This window comes from Bombina bombina, chromosome 7, assembly GCF_027579735.1.
Source record: "Bombina bombina isolate aBomBom1 chromosome 7, aBomBom1.pri, whole genome shotgun sequence".
Classification (NCBI taxonomy): domain Eukaryota; kingdom Metazoa; phylum Chordata; class Amphibia; order Anura; family Bombinatoridae; genus Bombina; species Bombina bombina.
In genome coordinates this window covers 406,340,621-406,366,868 of record NC_069505.1, presented here as the reverse complement: position 1 = coordinate 406,366,868, position 26,248 = coordinate 406,340,621, and the positions used below count along the sequence as shown (strand labels likewise).

Genomic DNA, 26,248 nt, shown 5'->3' with positions numbered 1-26,248 from the left:
ACTAAATACTTTTTTCCCCCACTGTATGTGTATATATATATATATATATATATATATATATATCTCCTCCGTCTGTAGATTTAGCCGTGGTAGCGTAACTTTGGTTCTTTCTCTTTTCTATGTAGTTAAGATCTTTTCTGAGAGTAGAGGGCTCATCTGTATTACCAAGTTGCTGTCTATTTAATTGTATCTAGTGCAAGACTTTGTATCTTTGTTTCAAATAACAGGACTGTGCCTGTAAATGCCAGATGCACACTCCCTTGCAAGTCCTGGGACTAGCATCCTGAAAGGGACACTGAACCCAAATTTGTTCTTTTGTGATTCAGATAGAGCATGACATTTTTAAGCAACTTTCTATTGTATTCCTATTATCAAATTTTCTTCATTCTCTTGGTATCTTTATTTGAAATGCAAGAATGTAAGTTTAGATGCCGGCCCATTTTTGATGAACAACCTGGGTTGTTCTTGCTGATTGGTGGATAAATTCATCTACCAATAAAAAAAGTGCTGTCCAGCTTTCTAAAAATAAAAAAAGCTTAGATGCATTTTTCAAATAAAGATAGCAAGAGAACGAAGAAAAAATGATAATAGAAGTAAATTAGAAAGTTGCTTAAAATTGCATGTTATATCTGAATCACAAAAGTAAAAATGTGGGTTCAGTGTCCTTTTTAAAGTCTCTTTAGAGTGGGGTGTGTATGCTTAGAAAATTTTGGAGTAAATATCTTCCTTTTTTACATCGAGATGTTCAGGGGATATCATTCAGCTTTTTACAGCTATGCTGCAACACTTTAAAGTGCTTCAAGATTTGGCTATCATGTCTTTTTAATGTAATACCAGTTTCAACCACTTGGTGACAGCAGTGTACTGAGATTTTACATCTGTGCCAGGCTATTATGTGAGATCTCTCTAGTTATGCATAATGCAAAATGAAAGAATGACGATTGTTTGCGGTCAAATGTGCACAAGAAAATGAATTTAAATTATTAAATAGACTACATTGCCCATATCTCAGGTTACACAGGAGCTCTGTTTATTATGTGATGAGATTTTTGAGCACTGGGTGAGGGGTTTGCTTTTTTCAGTAGTTTGGCCTCACCCTGCTTTTTTGGTGCCTTATTGCATTAACCTCCTGTTCCTTATGGTAGTCTTTATTTCTTCCCTCAGGACGATTACAGGGTCTGCATGGACTTTAACATCATCCAGAAAGATTCGGTACCAGTTTGCCCAGTGAATGCGTCCGGCTGCTTCACGCAGGAAGTTACTGACTTTGCAGGACAGTATGTCAAGGTTGTGAACGTCTTATACTACTTGTTTGTTATATCTACCTTGTACGTCTTTACTGTGGCCACCCCAGTCCGTCTGCCTTTTTCTTGACAATTATAGATTCATGATAAATCTATAAAGGGACGTACAAGTGTAAAGGAGCTAAACACATACTTAATTCTAGAGTAAGACTACTATTGGTAAGCCCATGACAAGAGGCATATGTACATAGCCACCAATCACCAGCTAGCTGAATTGATGTCCCCTCAAGCTTCCTCTAAACCTGCTGCTTGCCATCACTGTCATTGCATATTTTGCTCATTCATTTGTGTAACCCGTGAACCTGGCTTTTTCTGTAGGATGCGGATAAAAACATCATTAAGGTGCTGAAGGAACAGGGTCGTCTTGTGCACACCAGCACTTACAAGCACAACTATCCCTTTTGCTGGAGGTGAGCGATCTCTCACTTTTTCTCACGTGTATATTGTATTGTAAACTCATTTGGTGCTGAAATATTTCTTTACTGCATATTTCTAGTTCATAATAGCATTCGAGTGAGATCAGATAACAGAACAATTTCTGCTTAAAGGGACACGAAACCCAAAATGTTTCTTTCCTGGCAGAGCATGCAATTTTGATTAACTTTCTAGTTTACATTTATTTTTTAATTTTCCTTCCTTTATATCTTTTGTTAAAAGGCAGGGATGTTAGTTCAGGAGCGTGCACGTGTCTAGAGCCTTATATGGCAGCAGTTTTGTTAGAATGTTATTCACTTGCAAGAACACTAGAGGTCAACACTATTTCCTGTCATGTAGTGCTACAGATACTACCTAGGTATCTCTTCAACACAGAATAACATGGGAATGACGCGTTTGACAGCATATATTAGCAATTAACTGCTGCATTGCAAAAGATCTGGATATGCAATACGTGTTTTAAAAGCATTTTTAAAGGGGCATGAAACACAAAATGTTTCTTTCGTGATTCAAACAGAACATACAATTTTATAAAAGTTTTTCAATTTATTTCTATTATTCATTTTACTTCATTCTCATAGTATTCTTAGTTGAAGAGATACCTAGGTAGGTGCCGTGCACATTTCTGCAGCAGTACATGACAGGAAGCACTGCTGCCACCTAGTGCTATTGCAATTGTATTACATAGTTATAAAACGGATGCAGTATTTTCCTCTAGTCACATGCACGCTCTTACACCTTCCTGTCTGCTTTTTAACAAAGGATACCAAGAGAACGGAATAAGTTTTAACAATAGAAATAGATTGGAAAGTTGTTTAACATTACATGCTCTTTCTGAATCATGAAAGAAAATGTTTGGGTTTCATGCTCCTCTAAAGGGACAGTATACAGCTATTTTCATATAACTGCATGCAATAGACACTACTATAAAGAAGAATATGCACAGATGCTGATCTAAAGATCCAGTATAAAACCTTTTAAAACTTACTTAGAAGCTCTCGTTTTAGCTCTTCTGATGAGGTTAGGCTGGGACACCAAGTGAAATGGGCTGGGAAAACAAAAGAGCAGATAACTAGGTGTTTTGGGGAAATCAACAGCTGGATTTAAAAAGGAAGTTGTTGAACTGAGAGATTGCAGAGTGCACTGACATTCATGGAAGGTCATAGCAGACCTGGAGAATTATTTTTTTTAAATAATTATCCTTTTTCCCTTCTTTCTCTCTTTTCTCCACTCCCTCCCCTCTTCAGTTCTCTCTTTTTACCCTCTCCCTTCTCTCTCTGACAATATCATTTCTTTACACGCCTCTCTCATTTAGCTCCTCTATTTTTTTCCTCTCCACTCTCTTAACTCTTTCTTCTCCACTTTCACTTTTCCTCTCCAATTTTTCTCTCTGCCCCTGTTTACCCTCTCAGACGTAACAATCTAATGGGGTCCCTACAGCTGTAGAGGAATATCATATCCTTGTCCTTTCATGGCTACATCATATCCCTTCAGATAATATTTTAGCACATAGTCCAAAATGTGTGTCAGCGCTGCATTAGGAGTGTACATTTTGTAAATACAATGTTGCTACTTACAACACCCCACATTGAGTGAATGTTGATTCAACTTCACTCACTAACTTTTACTTGCCATTTACATTTCTACTCGCCAATGGCTAGTGAGCGAGTGGAATTTTTGAGCCCTGCTGTCCCTTTAAGTGCACTAAAATAACTCTGGGTTCGAGAAGCTATACAATATGAGAAGGTGATGTGTTTAGCGAATAAAACATAGTTGGACATCTGAGATTAAAACTATTTACAACGTTGACTTTTTTTTTTCTCCCCTCTCTCTTTTCTACAGGTCAGAAACCCCTCTCATTTACAAAGCGGTCCCCAGCTGGTTTGTAAGAGTGGAGCACATGGTGGATAAATTGCTGCAGAACAACAGCCAGTGCTACTGGTGGGTATATGTGTATAGAGCTGCAGAGTGCAAGGGGAACCCTTATATACATCTGCACCCTCTGTATAACAGTAGTTCTGCAGCGTGATGTGAATTGGTTTCTTGCTACAAAAGTTCTTTTCTGCCCTACCTGCCATCGGACAATTTGTCTTTTAATTTCTTTAAAACTGAAGAAAGAATTGAATTAATGAAACTAATTAAGGGCTCTTGTTCCGGGCCTCGAGGGGTTCACATGTCTACACCCGTAAAAATAGGCCATTGCCTTTCATCCCAGCCTACCCTCAGGGCATTAGATCGGCATTATATTAATACAGCTGCACAAGGAGGGGCATATGGTGCTGATTATAACCCACTTCTTTCTCTTGCTGGGGGAGATTCTATCCCCTGCCCTGCAGAATTGAGGTGCCTCTGTCAGGCTAACGATACAGCGGTGTAATTGCTTTGCTAATTAGTTTTGTAAGTAGTTCAGCTATCGCACATCAGAGAGTGAAAACTTTGTTTCTTACAACATATATTCAGCCTTCTGATTAAAAGCCTGATAATCCGTCACAAGGTTGTAGGACTTTTGGCAGTTCCGAACTAATGAAAATACTGAGACACATAATTTGGTAATTGGTAAATAAACAGTAGCCCACATTAATTTTCTAGTTTAATTTCTGTCTTAGGATCTCTGATATTGTATTTTGCTTATATTTATTTCATTGTTATTGTTGTCTGAAGGTTTTTTTTTTTTTTTTTTAAAGGGATATGAAACCCAAGAAACATACATTTCTTTCATGTAATTAGCAAGAGTCCATGAGCTAGTGACGTATGGGATATACATTCCTACCAGGAGGGGCAAAGTTTCCCAAACCTCAAAATGCCTACAAATACACCCCTCACCACACCCACAAATCAGTTTTACAAACTTTGCCTCCCATGGAGGTGGTGATGTAAGTTTGTGCTAGATTCTACGTTGATATGCGCTTCGCAGCAGGTTGGAGCCCGGTTTTCCTCTCAGCGTGCAGTGAATGTCAGAGGGATGTGAAGAGAGTATTGCCTATTTAAATTCAATGATCTCCTTCTACGGGGTCTATTTCATAGGTTCTCTGTTATCAGTCGTAGAGATTCATCTCTTACCTCCCTTTTCAGATCGACGATATACTCTTATATATACCATTACCTCTACTGATTCTCGTTTCAGTACTGGTTTGGCTTTCTACTACATGTAGATGAGTGTCCTGGGCTAAGTAAGTCTTATTTTTGTGACACTCTAAGCTATGGTTGGGCACTTTTATATAAAGTTCTAAATATTTGTGTTTAAACATTTATTTGCCTTGATTCAGGATGTTCAATATTCCTTATTTCAGACAGTCAGTTTCATTATTTGGGATAATGCATTTGAATAATCAATTTTTTTCTTACCTTAAAATTTGACTTTTTTCCCTGTGGGCTGTTAGGCTCGCGGGGGCTGAAAATGCTTCATTTTATTGCGTCATTCTTGGCGCTGACTTTTTTGGCGCAAAAAAATATATTTTTTTTGTTATTTCCGGCGTCATACTTGTCACCGGAAGTTGCGTCATTTTTGACGTTTTTGCGCCAAAAGTGTCGACGTTACCGGATGTGGCGTCATTTTTGCCGCTAAAAGCATTTAGGCGCCAAATAATGTGGGCGTCTTTTTTGGCGCTAAAAAATATGGGCGTCATTATTGTCTCCACATTATTTAAGTCTCATTGTTTATTTGCTTCTGGTTGCTAGAAGCTTGTTCACTGGCATTTTTTCCCATTCCTGAAACTGTCATTTAAGGAATTTGATCAATTTTGCTTTGTATGTTGTTTTTCTATTACATATTGCAAGATGTCTCAGATTGACCCTGAATCAGAAGATACTTCTGGAAAATCGCTGCCTGATGCTGGATCTACCAAAGTTAAGTGTATTTGCTGTAAACTTGTGGTATCTGTTCCTCCAGCTGTTGTTTGTAATGAATGTCATGACAAACTTGTTAATGCAGATAATATTTCCTTTATTAATGTTACATTACCTGTTGCTGTTCCATCAACATCTAATACTCAGAGTGTTCCTGTTAACATAAGAGATTTTGTTTCTAAATCCATTAAGAAGGCTATGTCTGTTATTCCTCCTTCTAGTAAACGTAAAAGGTCTTTTAAAACTTCTCATTTTTCAGATGAATTTTTAAATGAACATCATCATTCTGATTCTGATAATGATTCCTCTGGTTCAGAGGATTCTGTTTCAGAGGTTGATGCTGATAAATCTTCATATTTATTCAAAAACAGAATTTATGCTTACCTGATAAATTACTTTCTCCAACGGTGTGTCCGGTCCACGGCGTCATCCTTACTTGTGGGAATATCTCTTCTCCAACAGGAAATGGCAAAGAGTCCCAGCAAAGCTGGCCATATAGTCCCTCCTAGGCTCCGCCCACCCCAGTCATTCGACCGACGGACAGGAGGAAAAAATAGGAGAAACTATAGGGTGCCGTGGTGACTGTAGTTAGAGAAAATAATTCATCAAACCTGATTAAAAAACCAGGGCGGGCCGTGGACCGGACACACCGTTGGAGAAAGTAATTTATCAGGTAAGCATAAATTCTGTTTTCTCCAACATTGGTGTGTCCGGTCCATGGCGTCATCCTTACTTGTGGGAACCAATACCAAAGCTTTAGGACACGGATGAAGGGAAGGGAGCAAATCAGGTTACCTAGACAGAAGGCACCACGGCTTGCAAAACCTTTCTCCCAAAAATAGCCTCAGAAGAAGCAAAAGTATCAAATTTGTAAAATTTGTCAAAAGTGTGCAGTGAAGACCAAGTCGCTGCCTTACATATCTGATCAACAGAAGCCTCGTTCTTGAAGGCCCATGTGGAAGCCACAGCCCTAGTGGAGTGAGCTGTGATTCTTTCAGGAGGCTGCCGTCCGGCAGTCTCGTAAGCCAATGGGATGATGCTTTTAAGCCAAAAGGAAAGAGAGGTAGAAGTCGCTTTTTGACCTCTCCTTTTACCAGAATAGACAACAAACAGAGAAGAAGTTTGTCTGAACTCCTTTGTAGCTTCTAAATAGAATTTTAGAGCACGAACTACGTCTAGATTGTGTAACAAACGTTCCTTCTTTGAAACTGGATTCGGACACAAAGAAGGTACAACTATCTCCTGGTTAATATTTTTGTTAGAAACAACCTTTGGAAGAAAACCAGGCTTAGTACGCAAAACAACCTTATCTGCATGGAACACCAGATAGGGCGGAGAACACTGCAGAGCAGATAACTCTGAAACTCTTCTAGCATAAGAAATAGCAACCAAAAACAAAACTTTCCAAGATAACAACTTAATATCTATGGAATGTAAAGGTTCAAACGGAACCCCTTGAAGAACTGAAAGAACTAGATTTAAACTCCAGGGAGGAGTCAAAGGTCTGTAAACAGGCTTGATCCTAACCAGAGCCTGAACAAATGCTTGAACATCTGGCACAGCTGCCAGTCGTTTGTGTAATAAGACAGATAAAGCAGAAATCTGTCCCTTTAGAGAACTCGCTGATAATCCTTTATCAAAACCTTCTTGTAGAAAGGAAAGGATCTTAGGGATTTTGATCTTATTCCATAAGAATCCCTTGGATTCACACCAGCAGATATATCTCTTCCATATTTTATGGTAAATTTTTCTAGTTACCGGTTTTCTGGCTTGAACTAGAGTATCTATCACAGAATCTGAAAACCCACGCTTTGATAGAATCAAGCGTTCAATTTCCAAGCCGTCAGCTGGAGGGATACCAGATTTGGATGTTCGAATGGACCCTGCACAAGAAGATCCTGTCTCAAAGGTAGCTTCCATGGTGGAACCGATGACATATTCACCAGGTCTGCATACCAAGTCCTGCGTGGCCACGCAGGAGCTATCAAGATCACCGAGGCCCTCTCCTGCTTGATCCTGGCTACTAGCCTGGGAATGAGAGGAAACGGTGGAAACACATAGGCTAGGTTGAAGGTCCAAGGCGCTACTAGTGCATCCACTAGCGTCGCCTTGGGATCCCTGGATCTGGACCCGTAGCAAGGAACCTTGAAGTTCTGACGAGACGCCATCAGATCCATGTCTGGAATGCCCCATAATTGAGTCAATTGGGCAAAGATCTCCGGGTGGAGTTCCCACTCCCCCGGGTGGAATGTCTGACGACTCAGATAATCCGCCTCCCAGTTTTCCACACCTGGGATGTGGATTTCAGATAGGTGGCAGGAGTGATCCTCCGCCCATTCTATTATTTTGGTCACTTCTCTCATCGCCAGGGAACTCCTTGTTCCCCCCTGATGATTGATATAAGCAACAGTCGTCATGTTGTCTGATTGGAATCTTATGAATCTGGCCTTTGCTAGTTGAGGCCAAGCCCTGAGAGCATTGAATATCGCTCTCAGTTCCAGAATGTTTATCGGGAGAAGAGACTCTTCCCGAGACCATAGTCCCTGAGCTTTCAGGGATTCCCAGACTGCGCCCCAGCCCAGTAGACTGGCGTTGGTCGTGACGATGACCCACTCTGGTCTGCGGAAGCTCATTCCCTGGGACAGGTGATCCTGGGTTAGCCACCAACGGAGTGAGTCTCTGGTCTTCTGATCTACTTGAATCACTGGAGACAAGTCTGTATAGTTCCCATTCCACTGTTTCAGCATGCACAGTTGTAATGGTCTTAGATGAATTCGCGCAAAAGGAACTATGTCCATTGCTGCAACCATCAACCCTACTACTTCCATGCACTGAGCTACGGAAGGACGAGGAATAGAATGAAGAACTTGACAAGCGTTTAGAAGTTTTGACTTTCTGACTTCTGTCAGGAAAATCCTCATTTCTAAAGAATCTATTATTGTTCCCAAGAAGGGAACTCTTGTCGACGGAGACAGGGAACTTTTTTCTATGTTCACCTTCCATCCGTGAGATCTGAGAAAGGCCAGAACGATGTCTGTGTGAGCCTTTGCCTTTGAAAGAGACGACGCTTGTATTAGAATGTCGTCCAAGTACGGTACTACTGCAATGCCCCTTGGTCTTAGAACCGCTAGAAGGGATCCGAGTACCTTGGTGAAAATCCTTGGAGCAGTGGCTAACCCGAATGGGAGGGCCACAAACTGGTAATGTTTGTCCAGAAAGGCGAACCTTAGGAACTGATGATGTTCTTTGTGGATAGGAATATGTAGATACGCATCCTTTAGATCCACGGTAGTCATAAATTGACCCTGGATTGTGGGTAGAATCGTTCGAATGGTCTCCATTTTGAACGATGGTACTCTGAGAAATTTGTTTAGGATCTTTAAATCCAGAATTGGTCTGAAAGTTCCCTCTTTTTTGGGAACTACAAACAGATTTGAGTAAAAACCCATTCCTTGTTCCGCCGTTGGAACTGGGTGTATCACTCCCATTTTTAACAGGTCTCCTACACAATGTAAGAATGCCTGTCTCTTTATTTGGTTTGAGGATAATTGAGACATGTGGAACCTTCCCCTTGGGGGTAGTTCCTTGAATTCCAGAAGATAACCCTGAGAAACTATTTCTAGTGTCCAGGGATCCTGAACATCTCTTGCCCAGGCCTGAGCAAAGAGAGAGAGTCTGCCCCCTACTAGATCCGGTCCCGGATCGGGGGCTACTCCTTCATGCTGTTTTGTTAGCAGCAGCAGGCTTCTTGGCCTGCTTACCCTTGTTCCAGCCTTGCATAGGTTTCCAGGCTGGTTTGGTTTGAGAAGCATTATCCTCTTGTTTAGAGGATGCAGAGTTAGAGGCCGGTCCGTTCCTGAAATTGCGAAAGGAACGAAAATTAGACTTATTCTTGGCTTTGAAAGGCCTATCTTGTGGGAGGGCGTGGCCCTTTCCCCCAGTGATGTCTGAAATAATCTCCTTCAATTCTGGCCCAAAGAGAGTCTTACCCTTGAAGGGGATATTAAGCAATTTTGTCTTGGAAGATACATCCGCTGACCAAGACTTTAGCCAAAGCGCTCTGCGCGCCACAATTGCAAACCCAGAATTTTTCGCCGCTAATCTAGCTAGTTGCAAAGCGGCATCTAAAATAAAAGAATTAGCCAACTTGAGTGCGTGAACTCTGTCCATAACCTCCTCATACGGAGTCTCTCTACTGAGCGACTTTTCTAGTTCCTCGAACCAGAACCACGCTGCTGTAGTGACAGGAACAATGCATGAAATGGGTTGCAGGAGGTAACCTTGCTGTACAAAAATCTTTTTAAGCAAACCCTCCAATTTTTTATCCATAGGATCTTTGAAAGCACAATTATCCTCTATAGGAATAGTAGTGCGCTTGTTTAGAGTAGAAACTGCCCCCTCGACCTTAGGGACTGTCTGCCATAAGTCCTTTCTGGGGTCGACCATTGGAAATAATTTCTTAAATATAGGAGGGGGGACAAAAGGTATGCCGGGCTTCTCCCACTCCTTATTCACTATGTCCGCCACCCGCTTGGGTATAGGAAAAGCGTTGGGGTGCACCGGAACCTCTAGGAACTTGTCCATCTTGCATAATTTTTCTGGAATGACCAGGTTGTCACAATCATCCAGAGTAGATAACACCTCTTTAAGCAGTGCGCGGAGATGCTCTAATTTAAATTTAAATGTCACAACATCAGGTTCAGCTTGTTGAGAAATTTTTCCTGAATCAGAAATTTCCCCATCTGACAAAACCTCCCTCATGGCCCCTTCAGATTGGTGTGAGGGTATGACAGAGCCATTATTATCAGCGCCCTCCTGCTCTACAGTGTTTAAAACAGAGCAATCGCGCTTTCTCTGATATGTAGGCATTTTGGATAAAATATTTGCTATGGAGTTATCCATTACAGCCGTTAATTGTTGCATAGTAATAAGCATTGGCGCGCTAGAAGTACTAGGGGCCTCCTGCGTGGGCAAAACTGGTGTAGACACAGAAGGAGATGATGTAGAACTATGTCTACTCCCTTCATCTGATGAATCATCTTGGGCAACCTTACTATCTGTGGCAGTACTGTCCTTACTTTGTTTGGACGCTATGGCACAATTATCACACAATTTTGAAGGGGGGCACACATTGATCTTCAAACATATAGAACATAGCTTATCTGAAGGTGCAGACATGTTAAACAGGCTTAAACTTGTCAAGAAAGTACAAAAAAAACTTTTAAAATAAAACCGTTACTGTCTCTTTAAATTTTAAACAGTGCACACTTTATTACTGAATATGTGAAAAAGTATGAAGGAATTGTTCAAAATTTACCAAATTTTCACCACAGTGTCTTAAAGCATTCAAAGTATTGCACACCAAATTTCAGAGCTTTAACCCTTAAATTAAAGAAACCGGAGCCGGTTACAGTTTTAACCCCTCTACAGTCCCAGCTACAGCCTTTGCTACGACTTTACCAAACCCAGGGGGGAATACGATACCAAATGAAGCCTTCTAGGAACTTTTCCAACTACTTTCAGATCCTCACACATGCATCTGCATGTCTTGCTCTCAAAAGTAACTGCGCAATAATGGCGCGAAAATGAGGCTCAGCCTACAACTGGGAAGGCCCTTCCTTACTGGAAAGGTGTCTAACACAGTGCCTGACGTTAAAAAACGTTCCCCAAGTTTATAAGTGTGAATTACAAGCATAAACATGTATAAAATGCCCAAATAAAGCAATCGATTTTGCCCATAAAAGTGTCGTACCAGTTTTATAGCCCATATTAAGCCCTTTATTCTGTTTCAGACTAAGAAAATGGCTTACCGATCGCCATGAGGGGAAATGACAGCCTTCCAGCATTACACAGTCTTGTTAGAAATATGGCTAGTCATACCTTAAGCAGAAAAGTCTGCTAACTGTTTCCCCCAACTGAAGTTACTTCATCTCAACAGTCCTATGTGGAAACAGCAATCGATTTTAGTTACTGTCTGCTAAAATCATCTTCCTCTCACAAACAGAACTCTTCATCTCTTTCTGTTTCAGAGTAAATAGTACATACCAGCACTATTTTAAAATAATAAAATCTTGATAGTAGAATAAAAAACTACAACTAAACACCACATACTCTTAACCATCTCCGTGGAGATGTTGCCTGTGCAACGGCAAAGAGAATGACTGGGGTGGGCGGAGCCTAGGAAGGACTATATGGCCAGCTTTGCTGGGACTCTTTGCCATTTCCTGTTGGGGAAGAGATATTCCCACAAGTAAGGATGACGCCGTGGACCGGACACAACAATGTTGGAGAAATGTAATTTATTCGTTCTTTACTTAAAGAAGTCCTAATTGCATTAGAAATAGAGGAATCTGGTCCTCTTGATACTAAATCTAAACGTTTAAATAAGGTTTTTAAATCTCCTGTAGTTATTCCAGAAGTTTTTCCTGTCCCTGATGCTATTTCTGAAGTAATTTCTAAGGAATGGAATAATTTGGGTAATTCATTTACTCCTTCTAAACATTTTAAGCAATTATATCCTGTGCCATCTGACAGATTAGAGTTTTGGGACAAAATCCCTAAGGTTGATGGGGCTATCTCTACTCTTGCTAAGCGTACTACTATTCCTACGGCAGATAGTACTTCCTTTAAGGATCCTTTAGATAGGAAAATTGAATCCTTTCTAAGAAAAGCTTACTTATGTTCAGGTAATCTTCTTAGACCTGCTATATCTTTAGCGGATATTGCTGCAGCTTCAACTTTTTGGTTGGAAGCTTTAGCGCAACAAGTAACAGATCATAATTCTCTTAGCATTGTTAATCTTCTTCAACATGCTAATAATTTTATTTGTGATGCCATCTTTGATATCATTAGGGTTGATGTCAGGTATATGTCTCTAGCTATTTTAGCTAGAAGAGCTTTATGGCTTAAAACTTGGAATGCTGATATGTCTTCTAAGTCAACTTTGCTTTCCCTTTCTTTCCAGGGTAATAAATTATTTGGTTCACAGTTGGATTTTTTTATTTCAACTGTTACTGGGGGGAAAGGAACTTTTTTACCACAGGATAAAAAATCTAAAGGTAAATTTAGGTCTTCTAATCGTTTTCGTTCCTTTCGTCACAATAAGGAACAAAAGCCTGATCCTTCCCCTACAGGAGCGGTATCAGTTTGGAAACCATCTCCAGTCTGGAATAAATCGAAGCCTTTTAGAAAGCCAAAGCCAGCTCCCAAGTCAACATAAAGGTGCGGCTCTCATTCTAGCCCAACTGGTAGGGGGCAGATTGCGATTTTTCAAAGAAATTTGGATCAATTCGATTCACAATCTTTGGATTCAGAACATTGTTTCACAAGGGTACAGAATAGGCTTCAAGATAAGGCCTCCTGCAAGAAAAATTTTTCTTTCCCGTGTCCCAGTAAATCCAGTGAAGGCTCAAGCATTTCTGAAATGTGTTTTAGATCTAGAGTTGGCTGGAGTAATTATGCCAGTTCCAGTTCTGAAACAGGGGCTGGGGTTTTGCTCAAATCTTTTCATTGTACCAAAGAAGGAGAATTCCTTCAGACCAGTTCTGGATTTAAAGATATTGAATCATTATGTAAGGATACCAACATTCAAAATGGTAACTATAAGGACTATTCTGCCTTTTGTTCAGCAAGGGCATTATATGTCCACAATAGATTTACAGGATGCATATCTGCATATTCCGATTCATCCAGATCACTTTCAGTTTCTGAGATTCTCTTTCCTAGACAAGCATTACCAGTTTGTGGCTCTGCCATTTGGCCTAGCAACAGCTCCAAGGATTTTTACAAAGTTTCACTGTGCCCTTCTGTCTGTAATCAGAGAACAGGGTATTGTGGTATTTCCTTATTTGGACGATATCTTGGTACTTGCTCAGTCTTCACATTTAGCAGAATCTCATACGAATCGACTTGTATTGTTTCTTCGAGAACATGGTTGGAGGATCAATTTACCAAAAAGTTCATTGATTCCTCAGACGAGGGTAACCTTTTTAGGTTTCCAGATAGATTCAGTGTCCATGACTCTGTCTCTGACAGACAAGAGACGTCTAAAATTGGTTTCAGCTTGTCGAAACCTTCAGTCTCAATTATTCCCTTCGGTAGCCTTATGCATGGAAATTCTAGGCTGCTGCATCGGACACGATCCCCTTTGCTCGTTTTCACATGCGACCTCTTCAGCTCTGTATGCTGAACCAGTGGTGCAGGCATTATACAAATATATCTCAATTAATCTCTTTAAAACCGATTGTACGACACTCTCTGACGTGGTGGACAGACCACCATCGTTTAGTTCAGGGGGCTTCTTTTGTTCTTCCGACCTGGACTGTGATTTCAACAGATGCAAGTCTGACAGGTTGGGGAGCTGTTTGGGGGTCTCTGACAGCACAAGGGGTTTGGGAATCTCAGGAGGTGAGATTACCAATCAACATTTTGGAACTCCGTGCAATTTTCAGAGCTCTTCAGTCATGGGCTCTTCTAAGGAGAGAGTCATTCATTTGTTTTCAGACGGACAATGTCACAACCGTGGCATATATCTATCATCAAGGAGGGACTCACAGTCCTCTGGCTATGAAAGAAGTATCTTGAATACTGGTATGGGTGGAATCCAGCTCCTGTCTAATTTCTGCGGTTCATATCCCAGGTATAGACAATTGGGAAGCGGATTTTCTCAGTCGCCAAACGTTACATCCGGGCGAATGGTCTCTTCACCCAGAGGTTTTTCTTCAGATTGTTCAAATGTGGGGACTCCCAGAAATAGATTTGATGGCTTCTCATCTAAACCACAAGCTTCCCAGGTATCTGTCCAGATCCAGGGATCCTCAGGCGGAGGCAGTGGATGCATTGTCACTTCCTTGGAAGTATCATCCTGCCTATATCTTTCCGCCTCTAGTTCTTCTTCCAAGAGTGATTTCCAAGATTCTAAAGGAGTGCTCGTTTGTTCTGCTGGTGGCTCCAGCATGGCCTCACAGGTTTTGGTATGCGGATCTTGTCCGGATGGCCACTTGCCAACCGTGGACTCTTCCGTTAAGACCAGACCTTCTTTCGCAAGGTCCTTTTTTCCATCAGGATCTCAAATCCTTAAATTTGAAGGTATGGAGATTGAACGCTTGATTCTCAGTCATAGAGGTTTTTCTGACTCCGTAATTAATACTATGTTACAGGCTCGTAAATCTGTATCTAGGAAGATATATTATCGAGTCTGGAAAACTTACATTTCTTGGTGTTCTTCTCATCATTTTTCTTGGCATTATTTTAGAATTCCTAGAATTTTACAGTTTCTTCAGGATGGTTTAGATAAAGGTTTGTCTGCAAGTTCCTTGAAAGGACAAATCTCTGCTCTTTCTGTTCTTTTTCACAGAAAGATTGCTAGTCTTCCTGATATTTATTGTTTTGTACAAGCTTTGGTTCGTATAAAACCTGTTATTAAGTCAATTTCTCCTCCTTGGAGTTTGAATTTGGTTCTGGGGGCTCTTCAAGCTCCTCCGTTTTAACCTATGCATTCGCTGGACATTAAATTACTTTCTTGGAAAGTTTTGTTTCTTTTGGCCATCTCTTCTGCTAGAAGAGTTTCTGAATTATCTGCTCTTTCTTGTGAATCGCCTTTTCTGATTTTTCATCAGGATAAGGCGGTGTTGCGAACTTCTTTTAAATTTTTACCTAAGGTTGTGAATTCTAACAACATTAGTAGAGAAATTGTGGTTCCTTCCTTGTGTCCTAATCCTAAGAATTCTAAGGAAAGATCGTTGCATTCTTTGGATGTAGTTAGAGCTTTGAAATATTATGTTGAAGCTACTAAAAATTTCCGAAAGACTTCTAGTCTATTTGTTATCTTTTCCGGTTCTAGGAAAGGTCAGAAGGCCTCTGCCATTTCTTTGGCGTCTTGGTTAAAGTCTTTGATTCATCATGCTTATGTCGAGTCGGGTAAAACTCCGCCTCAAAGGATTACAGCTCATTCTACTAGGTCAGTTTCTACTTCCTGGGCATTTAGGAATGAAGCTTCGGTTGATCAGATTTGCAAAGCAGCAACTTGGTCTTCTTTGCATACTTTTACTAAATTCTACCATTTTGATGTGTTTTCTTCTTCTAAAGCAGTTTTTGGTAGAAAAGTATTTCAGGCAGCTGTTTCAGTTTGATTCTTCTGCTTATAATTTCAGTTTTTTTCATTATAAGATTTAAACTTTGTTTTGGGTGTGGATTATTTTCAGCGGAATTGGCTGTCTTTATTTTATCCCTCCCTCTCTAGTGACTCTTGCGTGGAAGATCCACATCTTGGGTATTCATTATCCCATACGTCACTAGCTCATGGACTCTTGCTAATTACATGAAAGAAAACATAATTTATGTAAGAACTTACCTGATAAATTAATTTCTTTCATATTAGCAAGAGTCCATGAGGCCCACCCTTTTTGTGGTGGTTATGATTTTTTTGTATAAAGCACAATTATTCCAATTCCTTATTTTTTATGCTTTCACACTTTTTTCTTATCACCCCACTTCTTGGCTATGCGTTAAACCGATTTGTGGGTGTGGTGAGGGGTGTATTTGTAGGCATTTTGAGGTTTGGGAAACTTTGCCCCTTCAAGTAGGAATGTATATCCCATACGTCACTAGCTCATGGACTGTTGCTAATATGAAAGAAATTAATTTATCAGGTAAGTTCTTACATAAATTATGTTTTTTTTTAAAAAGGTTTCCAATTTAATTCTATCAATAAATTTGCTTCGTTCCATTCTTATTCTTTGTTGAAGAGATACATAGGTAGGTGTCTGGAGAACTTCATGGCAGGAAATAGTGCTGTCATCTAGTGCTGTTGCAAACAGTGTTCATTTCGTCGACTAAAAACGAGACTAAAACTAAAACAATTCTGATGACTAAAATACGACTAAAACTAAAATGGCATTTTTAGTCAAAAGACTATGACTGAAACTAAATCAAAATTTGCTTTCAAAATTAACACTTTATGCAAGGAGTTATAATCAATACATATCTAATTACTGCTTAAATCTGTTAAATATTGCATGTTCAAACCTTAAAGGGACATGAAACACAATTTTCTTTCACAATTTAGATAGAGCATGCAATTTTAAACAAATTTCTAATGTACTTCTATTTAATTTGCTTCTTTCTCTTGATATCCTTTGCTGAAAAGCATATCTAGATATTCTCAGTAGCTGCTGATTGGTGGCTGCACATAGATGCCTTTATGTGATTGGCTCACCCATGTGCATTGCTATTTCTTCAAAAAGGGATATCTAAAGAATGAAGCAAATTTGATCATAGAAGTAAATTGGAATGTTATTTAAAATTGCATTCTCTACCTGAATCATAAAAGATAATTTTTGGGTTTAGTGTCCCTTTAATACCATAAATAAAAACAGGTTAATACACCTTTACTCCAGGAGTATATAATGAGTTTGGAAGTTCTAGAGCAGTGTTAATTTCACTGACGAAAATTTTTTGGCATAGTTTTCGTCAGCTGCATGTTTTCACTCAGTGCTGAAAACTAAACAATAACTAAATAAAAACTAAGCAAATAGAATGAAAACTATGACGAAAATCCATTGCAATTTTCATTAACAAGCTACAAAAATGTTAGGGAGGGACTATTGCAGTCAGTGGTGGATCCAGATGGGGGGCATTGGGGCAATTGTCCCCCCCTCCCCCTGAGAGCTAAGAAGGAACTGTATCGTTGCTGTAATAAATTGCTTGAGAGTGAACTGTTTAAAAATGGATCCAGTGCTGCAGGCAGTAACTTCAGCACCAGACCCATTTTACAACGTTCCCTGTTCTGTGATGAAGCAGTAAGGGCGGACTGCGACTGCCAGTACTACGTGTACCACCGTTGCTAGGCAGCAAAGTAAAGCGCTAATGCTGCCCACCCAGCGCCCACCTGGCCCTTAATCCTTGTTCCATAAGCGCATGTGCACTGTGCTATGTGCTCGTGGACAAGACAGGAGCGGGAACATGAGGGGGCTGAGCCTGTGCAGCATGGTTGGAATACAACACTTATTGGCATTTGATGGGGGGAATCAGGGTGATAACTTCCCACAGTATGAGCTGCAAGGTAAGACAGACCTGAGAGGAACACTGGAATGTTGCTGGTATTGGGGGTGGGAGGCCAAGGCATAAAGTGTGGCCAGAATGCTTGGAGGTGAGCACAAATCTTTGTGACAGAACTACTGCCTGTAAAGCTTTCAGACTTCAAGCAATAGTATGGCTGCCATTTCCCCCCAGAAATTGGTTTAACTGATATTTGATTGTAAATACCTCTGCTGCATTTTGTACTCCTCCTGCCTCTCAAATTGCTTCTAAAATCCCTTATACCTTGCCTGTCCTACATAATTTGCCACAGAAGCTGTAAAGAATATTAGACTATACTAGAAAGCTTTATATTTTGGGTCTTGTAGTGATGTCCTGGCACAATTTTCTTCTTGCTATAGTTTCAAAAAAGTTTCCTTTGCACAGGAACACTTAAAGGTTATTATTAACCCAAATTTTGTCTTTAATGATTTAGATAGAGCAGCAATTTTAAGCAACGTTCTAATTTACTCCTATTATCAATTTTTCTTTGTTCTCTTGCTGTCTTTATTTAAAAATCAGGAATGTAACGATTAGGAGCCAGTTCCACACACCAATGGCATTGTAGCCTGTGCACTTTTTCTTTGCATGTATTTAAGAATTAGAACTGTTGAAATAATAATCTGTGAACGATCAATCGATTCTTCCTATAGAAATAAGAATAACCTACAAGTATGGGTTTAAGTTATGCTGTGCCTGTGCTAGCTGCAGACACCTTTTGTTGTGTTGAGTTACTTGATACTTATTTTAATCATCAACAGAGAACTGATAACGTTTTTATATTCGGGTAATGTGTGTAATGGCGTTACAGCCAATACAGTTTTTTTTTTTTATTGTTTTTAGTTGCACGTCTGTTTAATACCATAAATAATAACGGGTTATTAGATGTTTACTCCTTGAGTATATAATGAGCTTAGAAATGATAGAGAAATGCTTAAATAATGCTTTACACTTAATTAAACCCCTTAGATTTTAGTTGACTAAAACAATTCAGATGACTAAAATGTGATTTTAGTCAAAAGACTAAGGCTAGATCTAAATTTGCAGTCAAAATTAACACTGGTTGCAAAACTGCTGCCCTATAGTGTTCCAGACACGTGCACACTCCTGAGCGTATGTTCCTGCTTTTTAACATAAGATACCAAGAGAACCAATACAATTTGATAATCAGAGTAATAAACTAGAAAGTTGTTTAAAATTACATGCTCTAAATGAATCATGAAAGAAATATTTTGGGTTTCATGTCTCTTTAAACGTGTCTGTTGTGGTAATGTATTCTGTTTGACTTCCAATTAAAAGGCAGTAAACAAAACAATGCAATTTATACAGCTATACACCCCCCCCCCCTCCCGCCACTGATCTTGAACCTAACAACCTATCTATAGGGGTTATACTATAATTGTTTTTCCCTTAATGTGTTTCCAATTACGATTTTTTTTCAGCTGCAGAGTATGAAATGTGCTTTTTAAAGTTTATTTGTGTATATGAAATAGCTGATTTTGTGTTTTGAAGCCACAACCTAATAAAATGAGCTGAGCTTGTAGGTATAATCAGATCTCATTCCTTTATCACATTGTGTACATATACCTGCTTCTTTATCTTATATCTGTCCATAAACCAATCATCAATACTTGGAGAGAACAATGGAAAATTAACATGTTATTACCTTATCTCTTCTATACCCCAGTGGGAGTGTAATTTCTTCTGCTGGCTTTGTTTACACAGCTTATCTATAGCTTGGACCTAAGGCCAAAAACTTTCAGGATGGGTGGGGATACCACAGGCTAAATCAACTATTTCAAATGCCAATATAAGGGTAATGGAAATACTTGTAAACAATTTAATACACTCCAGCAGGTAAAGTGGATCACTGGGAACAAATAAAAGGGGAGAACATTTTTGGGTAAACTGTCCCTTTAATTGCTCTTGCTATGATTGCTTGTGTAGAGTGTGTTGTTAGCACATTGGAAAACAAATGTTTTATTATCATTTGTGGGAGACCTTTCCCTGAACACTGCTTGTAGGTTTTTGGAGAACACATGGGGGGACGACGACACACATTTAATATCCACACTGCATAATGGTTACAGTTTTAGTGAAATAAGCATTTTTTTCTCCATCCTTCTTCTTCAGGGTCCCTGAGTTTGTGAAAGAGAAGCGTTTTGGGAACTGGCTGAAGGACGCCAGAGATTGGGCCATTTCTAGGAATCGTTACTGGGGTACTCCCATCCCTCTGTGGGTCAGCGAGGACTTTGAAGAGGTTTGTGTGTAACTGATTCTGGTGATTAGAACAATTCTAGATAAAGATTTCCTGCTGTATAAATAGATCATGTTAAGGTAATGAGCAGACGTTACCTTGTGCAGTTTATAGACTCATTTCAGTAAAGGTTACAGGGTAGCGTAGAGAGATTGTGTTAATGCCTGACCTAGACTCAAATGTTTATGGCTATAAAGGCTACTTAAAGGAACACTCAATCAAAATGAATCTGTCATTATTCAGATAGAGCATGCCATTTTAACCAACTTTCCAATGTACTCCCATTAACTAAATGTGCACAGTCTTTTTATATTTAAACATTTTGAGTCACCAGCTCCTACTGAGCATGTGCAAGAATAAGTGTGTATGCATTTGTGAATGGCTGATGGCTGTCACATGGTACGTGTATGCATTTGTGCTTGGCTGATGGCTGTCACATGGTACAATGGGAGTGGAAAAGACATAACTTTTAAAATTGTCAGAAAAAAAATCTACTACTTATTTGAAGTTCAGACTAAGTGCTATTGCATTGTCTTGTTATCTTACATTTGTTTATTATACAAATCTACTGTGTTGACTGGTCCTTTAAAGATTATGTGATAACATGGTCAGCATCTGCATATCTCAATCTTAATGCTTTGGATGGCAGAGAGGAGAGTAAAGCATTGCATTGTTTTAATTTGGTTTTATGTTAAACTCTGTTTCAGCTGTGTCATTTGTCCAGGACACTATACGGGTCACTTTGTAGTGTCTATCTCATTATAAAAGGATCTGTCACCAGTTCTGTTCAGTGGATGGCAGGATTTCTGATTTCCAGGGAAGATCACACCCAAGGGACACGAAACCCCAATTTTTTATTTTATGGTTTAGATAGAGCATAGAATTTTAAACAACTTATCAATGCATTTCTGTTATCTAATTTGCTTCATTCTTGTGATATCCTTTATTGAATGAGCAGTAATGCACTACTGGGAGCTAGCTGAACACATAGTTAAGTCATTGACAGTAGGTATTTATGTGAAGCCACCAATTAACTGCTAGCTCCCAGCTCCTGAGCCTACCTAGGTAAATTTTACAACAAAGGATACCAAGTGAATGAAGCAAATAAGATAAAAGAAGTAAATTGGAAAGTTGTTTAAAATTGCTCTATTTGAATCACATTTTGGGTTTCCTATCCCTCCAGGTACATGTCCTAGGAAATCCAGAAACCACTTGTACCTGTTGCAGTAGAGGGATATAACAGATTGTCAATGCCATAGAAAAGTGTAAACTAGAGTTTCAGACTAATATTTACATTTCAGTATTTGTACAAAGTAAAGCTTTAACCCCTTCCCACCGTTAGGACCTTCCATGCCGTCCTAACTGCCATGGCTTTAGCGCCATTAGGGCCGCGTGGGATGTCCTAGCTATTTGGCTGTACTGAAACCATAGGCACTTCCTGAATAGGGTGGAGGGTGTGCCTAGCGTCACAGGCACTCCCCCTGACACAATCCCATCATTGAAATCACGCGATCGCATGAACGATCACATTATTTCACTTTTTACTTACTCGTTTACATTGGAACTTTTTTTTCCGATGTAGACAAATAAGTGCCATCAGGAAAGGGTTAAAGGACCATTAAACACAGTAGAATTGTGTAATCAACAAACAAAAAATAAAAAGACAATGTAATCGCACTAAGTTTGAATTTCAAAGTAGTAGTAGATTTTGTTTTTCTGACCGTTCAACTTTCCTTCCCATTGCATCATGTGACACCCATCAGCCAATCACAAAACTCATATACATATATACTGTGAATTCTTGCACATGCCCAGTAGAAACTGGTGCCTTAGAAAGTGTGCACATAAAATGACTGCATATTTAAATAATGAATGTGAATTAGAAAGTCGTTTTAAACTGTGAGCTCTATCTAAATCATGAAAGTTTCATTTTGACTTTAGTGTCCCTTTAACATGTCTGAAACATCCTCCTTAGCACAACTTGTGAAGACCTTGTGCCTCTGTGTATTTATGTAGCTGGCACTTTCTTGTTCTGCTTATCTTCCTAATTCTTTTTTTATTATATTAAAACAATAAAATTTTCTTTCCAATGGCATGGAGAGTCCACAAATCCATTCTAATTACTTGTGGGAATTCAACTCCTGGCCACTAGGAAGAGGCAAAGAACACCCCCGCAAAGCTTTAAGTATTCCTCCCATTTCCCATAACCCCCAGTCATTCTTTGCCTTTGTACATCATGGAGGTGTGCGAAGATGGTGTCTGAAGAAAATTAAGTTTTATCCTTTAATGGGTAGTTTCCCTGCAAGCAAGGATTGGGGTAATACTGTATCCATGTAATCCTCTTGAGTAAGAGTTGTGGTAGCTGTTAGCAGTTGGAGGTCAGCAGGGTTGTCCATGTTCTCCTCCAACATTTGATGCTAACCCCTACAAGCAAAACCAGGGTTGGTTACTCGGCTTTTCGTTTTTTCCAGGTCCCTATCAGCAGTTGTCTGGACCTGTCAGACATGAGATGCTGTGTATGCCCTGCAGCTGAAGCTCCTAAGGTAGGTGCTTTCCTACTTTGGTCTACCTCAGGGTGTGGAGCTTGGGGACTTAAAGAAAGGATCTCTTCATTGTGGGGATTTATCCTGGGCATTTTTGCTGGGCACTGGTGTTTGGCAACAGTATTTTATTTTTAATACTGTTCTGGGACTGAGGCTTTTGTCTGATGGCTTTATTTGCGGCTGATAGAGAGGGGGTCACGTGATGGTGTATTTCACTTGTGAGTAATCATGAAGCACTCTGTAATTTTCATGCCGTGAATCAGTTATCTGTGGGTTATGCGACTACTACATGTCTGTACATCAGTGCAGCGTTTTTTTTTTTCCGCGCGCTTCCTGTATTTAGTGGCGCACTGATTATTGATGCAGTCACGTGATGACCGAGCGCTTCTACCGGCTTCATCGCCATTTTCAACAGCGCTCTTTGTTTTCTCTCAGAGCCTCAACGGCGTGATAGCAGACATCTGGTGGCCTTATCAAAATAACTTTTGACATTTAGGAGGTGGTGAGTTATGCTACAGCAAACAGCTGGGAGTATAGAGGTGCCGCCTTACTTTCTTTTTAATGACACAATGAGTCCATGGATCATCTTAATTACTATTGGGAATACCTCTCCTGCCCTGCAGGAGGCGGCAAAGAGCACCACAGCAAAGCTGTTAAATATCACCTCTCTTCCATCCCAACCCAGTCATTCTCTTTGCCTACGTTAGTGCTAGGAAGTGGTAAAGTTAGGTGTTAGTTAAAATTCTTCAATCAAGAGTTTATTATTTATAAAGTAGTGCAAGATTGTGCTGCTTTGTCCTAGGGTGTAGCCGTAGTCCATATCAGTCTCTTCAGTAGAGCAGTGGTGGCTTTAGAGCAATGGGAACTGGTGGGACATAATTCTCACTGCGCCTCTCATAGATTGTATGCTGCCCTGATTATGAAAGCCTGAGGGGAAATACTCGGTCCTTTTTTGTTTCAAGAGGCCAATGTGAGGGAGAGAACCTCTCAAGCCGGGTGAGTTGCCTTACTGCTGGGCAGATTTCTAAGGCAAGTGCTACATTTTATTTCTTTTTTAAGACACGATGAGTCCACGGATCATCTTAATTACTAATGGGATATTCACCTCCTGGTCAGCAGGAGGAGGCAAAGAGCACCACAGCAGAGCTGTTAAATAGCTCCTCCCTTGCCTCCCACCCCAGTCATACTCTTTGCCTACGTTAGTGATAGGAAGAGGTAAAGTGAGATGTTAGATTAGATTCTTCAATCAAGAGTTTCTTATTTTTAAAGTAGTGCAAGACTCTGCTGCTTTGTTCTAGGGTTTAGCCGTAGTCCATATCAGTCTCTTCAGTAGAGCTTTTGGTGGCTTTAGAGCAATGGAAACTTGTGGGACATAATTCTCACTGCGCCTCCCATATATTTATGCTGCCCTAACCCTGAAAAATCTGAGGGATATTACTCAGTATTTTCTCCTCTTTCACAGGTCCATGTGAGGAATAGGACCTCGCAAACCTGGAAGCTGCCTTTTGCTGTCGGGCAGTATATGAGGTAAGTGCTGACTTTTATTTCTGGGGACATAAAGAAGGAACTCAGAAGAAGTTGGGCACTTACTCTGTATGGATGGGATTTATAAAGAATCCTTAATGGATGGGCACTTTATTTTTATTTTGCATAAATTCTCCCTGATACTTAGGAGATTATATGTGACAGCTAGCACAGGCACTGGGGGCACTCTGTATTTATTTTGACTCACAGGGCATGACGATGGTGGTAGTCACATCTCCCGGCAGCCGACCGGGAGATTACTGTGCTGATATCGCCCTAGGCGGGTGTGCTTTGGTGTTTTTACGTCTTGTTGACTATTGTCCTATTTAGTCTCTGGGGCACTTTATCTCATCTCCTGGCGGTTACATAAGAAAAGTGCCGACTGGGAGATTAGTTTTTTGTCAAGTCTGTTTGGCTTGTCTCTGAATTTGCATAGCGCGCCATAAAACAATATGGCGACTGGGAGAAGTCTGTTTTTGTTAACACCCACAACGGGCGGTCTTTGGGGGGGCGGTATTGCATATCGCGCCTTTTTCCCTTCTCTTCCGGAGCAGTTACTGTTCCTATACGCATCCTCATACTATATGCCTAATGAGACCTGTTTTCCCTGTTGCAGATCATGAATGTGCTGCTCAGAGGGAGATGGTTTTTCTGTTCAGTCAGGCACCTCAGAACTGCTGAGGGGTTTTTGATAAATTACAAAGCCTATTTAAGCTGTTCTGTCATTTTTACAACTATATATATATATATATATATATATATATATATATATATATATATATATATATATATATATATATATATATATATATATATATATATATATATATATATATATATATATATATATATATATATAAAAAAAGTTACTCTTTTTAAAATTTAAAGTGACAGTAACGTTTTTGTATGGGTACAGTTATTCAATGATTAAAGGATTCTTTGGGAGCTCTTGGTTTTCTTGTCAATCCAGAGTGGACCAAGAGGCTATGCAGAGAGTCTTTTGTGTTGTTACACAACGTTTAACCACCAACTCTTTTGCTATTCCTTATGTATGTGAGGAATTTAATCCTTAGGAATAGTGTTTTGTTCTGAGACAACAGTTTTCAAAGAGGTTGTTATTCAGAATTTCAATTTCAATGATTATTATATCCAATTTTCCCTTTTTGAAGTCCCAAAATGTATTGCCCTCACATGCAGTGCCCTGCGCTTCCTCTATAACTCCTTTGAGTTACTTTATTAGACTTTGCGCTTCTCATGTGTTTTGATGCGTTGTCTGCTTTCCCAATATTACAGGGAAAGCGTTTGAGGTAGTACAGACATTCAGCAAGTGAGGTCTCTGAAACAGTGTAATTCCTCTTGTTGATGCTGAAGTTGTATTTTTCAAGTTTAAGCCACGTCTCCTTTGTCTGTTACTCAAGGAGGTTTTAGCTACTTTGGACAGCGACTCCTCAGTCGTAGTTTTACAAAAAAAAAAAAAAAGTTTTTTTTTTTTTTACTCCAGGCCTTACAATTACAATGACAGCCATTTGTGTGCATTGCTACCGTTACTATTGCGGCAGCATATTGTTTGAGGTGTTACCTGATGCTATCAGGACAGAAACTTCTTTGAGTGAAATCCAGGATAGGATAAACGCCCTTAAACTGGCTAATCCCTTTATTATGGATGCTTCCCTTCAAGTTAATCAAAGCTGGGAGCAAAGATTTTGGTTTCTCTATTCTAGCTCGCAGAGACTTATGGTTAAAGCCTTGGTCTGCGGATGTGTCCTCTAAGTCTAAGCTTCTGTACTTTATCAGATAGCCCAGCAGAGTTGCAGGTTCAGTCCCCTGGGAGGTCCACTCAACGTTTCATCCTTCTGAGGTCGACAGGATGAGCAGTGCCTTGAGACCCTTACGGGTGATTAGCCGTACTTTACAAGTACCCCATACATACATTCATAATTTTTAGCTATTCCTTACAAGGGGCAGACCTTGTTTGGACCTGGCCTGTCAGAGATTATCTCTGACATCACGGAAGGTAAGGGTCTCCTTCTCCCTCAGGATAAGGGAAAGGGATGACAGAGCAACTTTCGTTCCTTCCGAATCTTCAAGGGAAATTCTTCCTCTACTGCCTCCAAACAGGAACAGACTAAACCTGCATGGAGAGAACAATCCAAAAAGCCTGCTGTTGAATCACAGCATGTGGACAGCATGGACAGCTTGGACAGCATGAAGGGCATGCCCCCGATTCGGGACCGGATCTTGTAGGGGGCAGACTTTACTTCTTT

The 26,248-nt window shown here is 40.0% G+C and overlaps 1 protein-coding gene across 1 annotated transcript in view; it reads left to right on the top strand.

Moving 5' to 3' along the window:
- Window positions 1-26,248, top strand: part of IARS1 (isoleucyl-tRNA synthetase 1) — a 299,311-nt gene that overhangs the window by 94,781 nt on the left and 178,282 nt on the right. Inside the window, exons 11-14 of the mRNA XM_053721177.1 lie at window positions 1,165-1,287; window positions 1,623-1,714; window positions 3,582-3,680; window positions 19,794-19,920. Coding sequence (XP_053577152.1) covers window positions 1,165-1,287; window positions 1,623-1,714; window positions 3,582-3,680; window positions 19,794-19,920 — 441 coding nt within the window. The remainder of the gene's footprint in view (window positions 1-1,164; window positions 1,288-1,622; window positions 1,715-3,581; window positions 3,681-19,793; window positions 19,921-26,248) is intronic.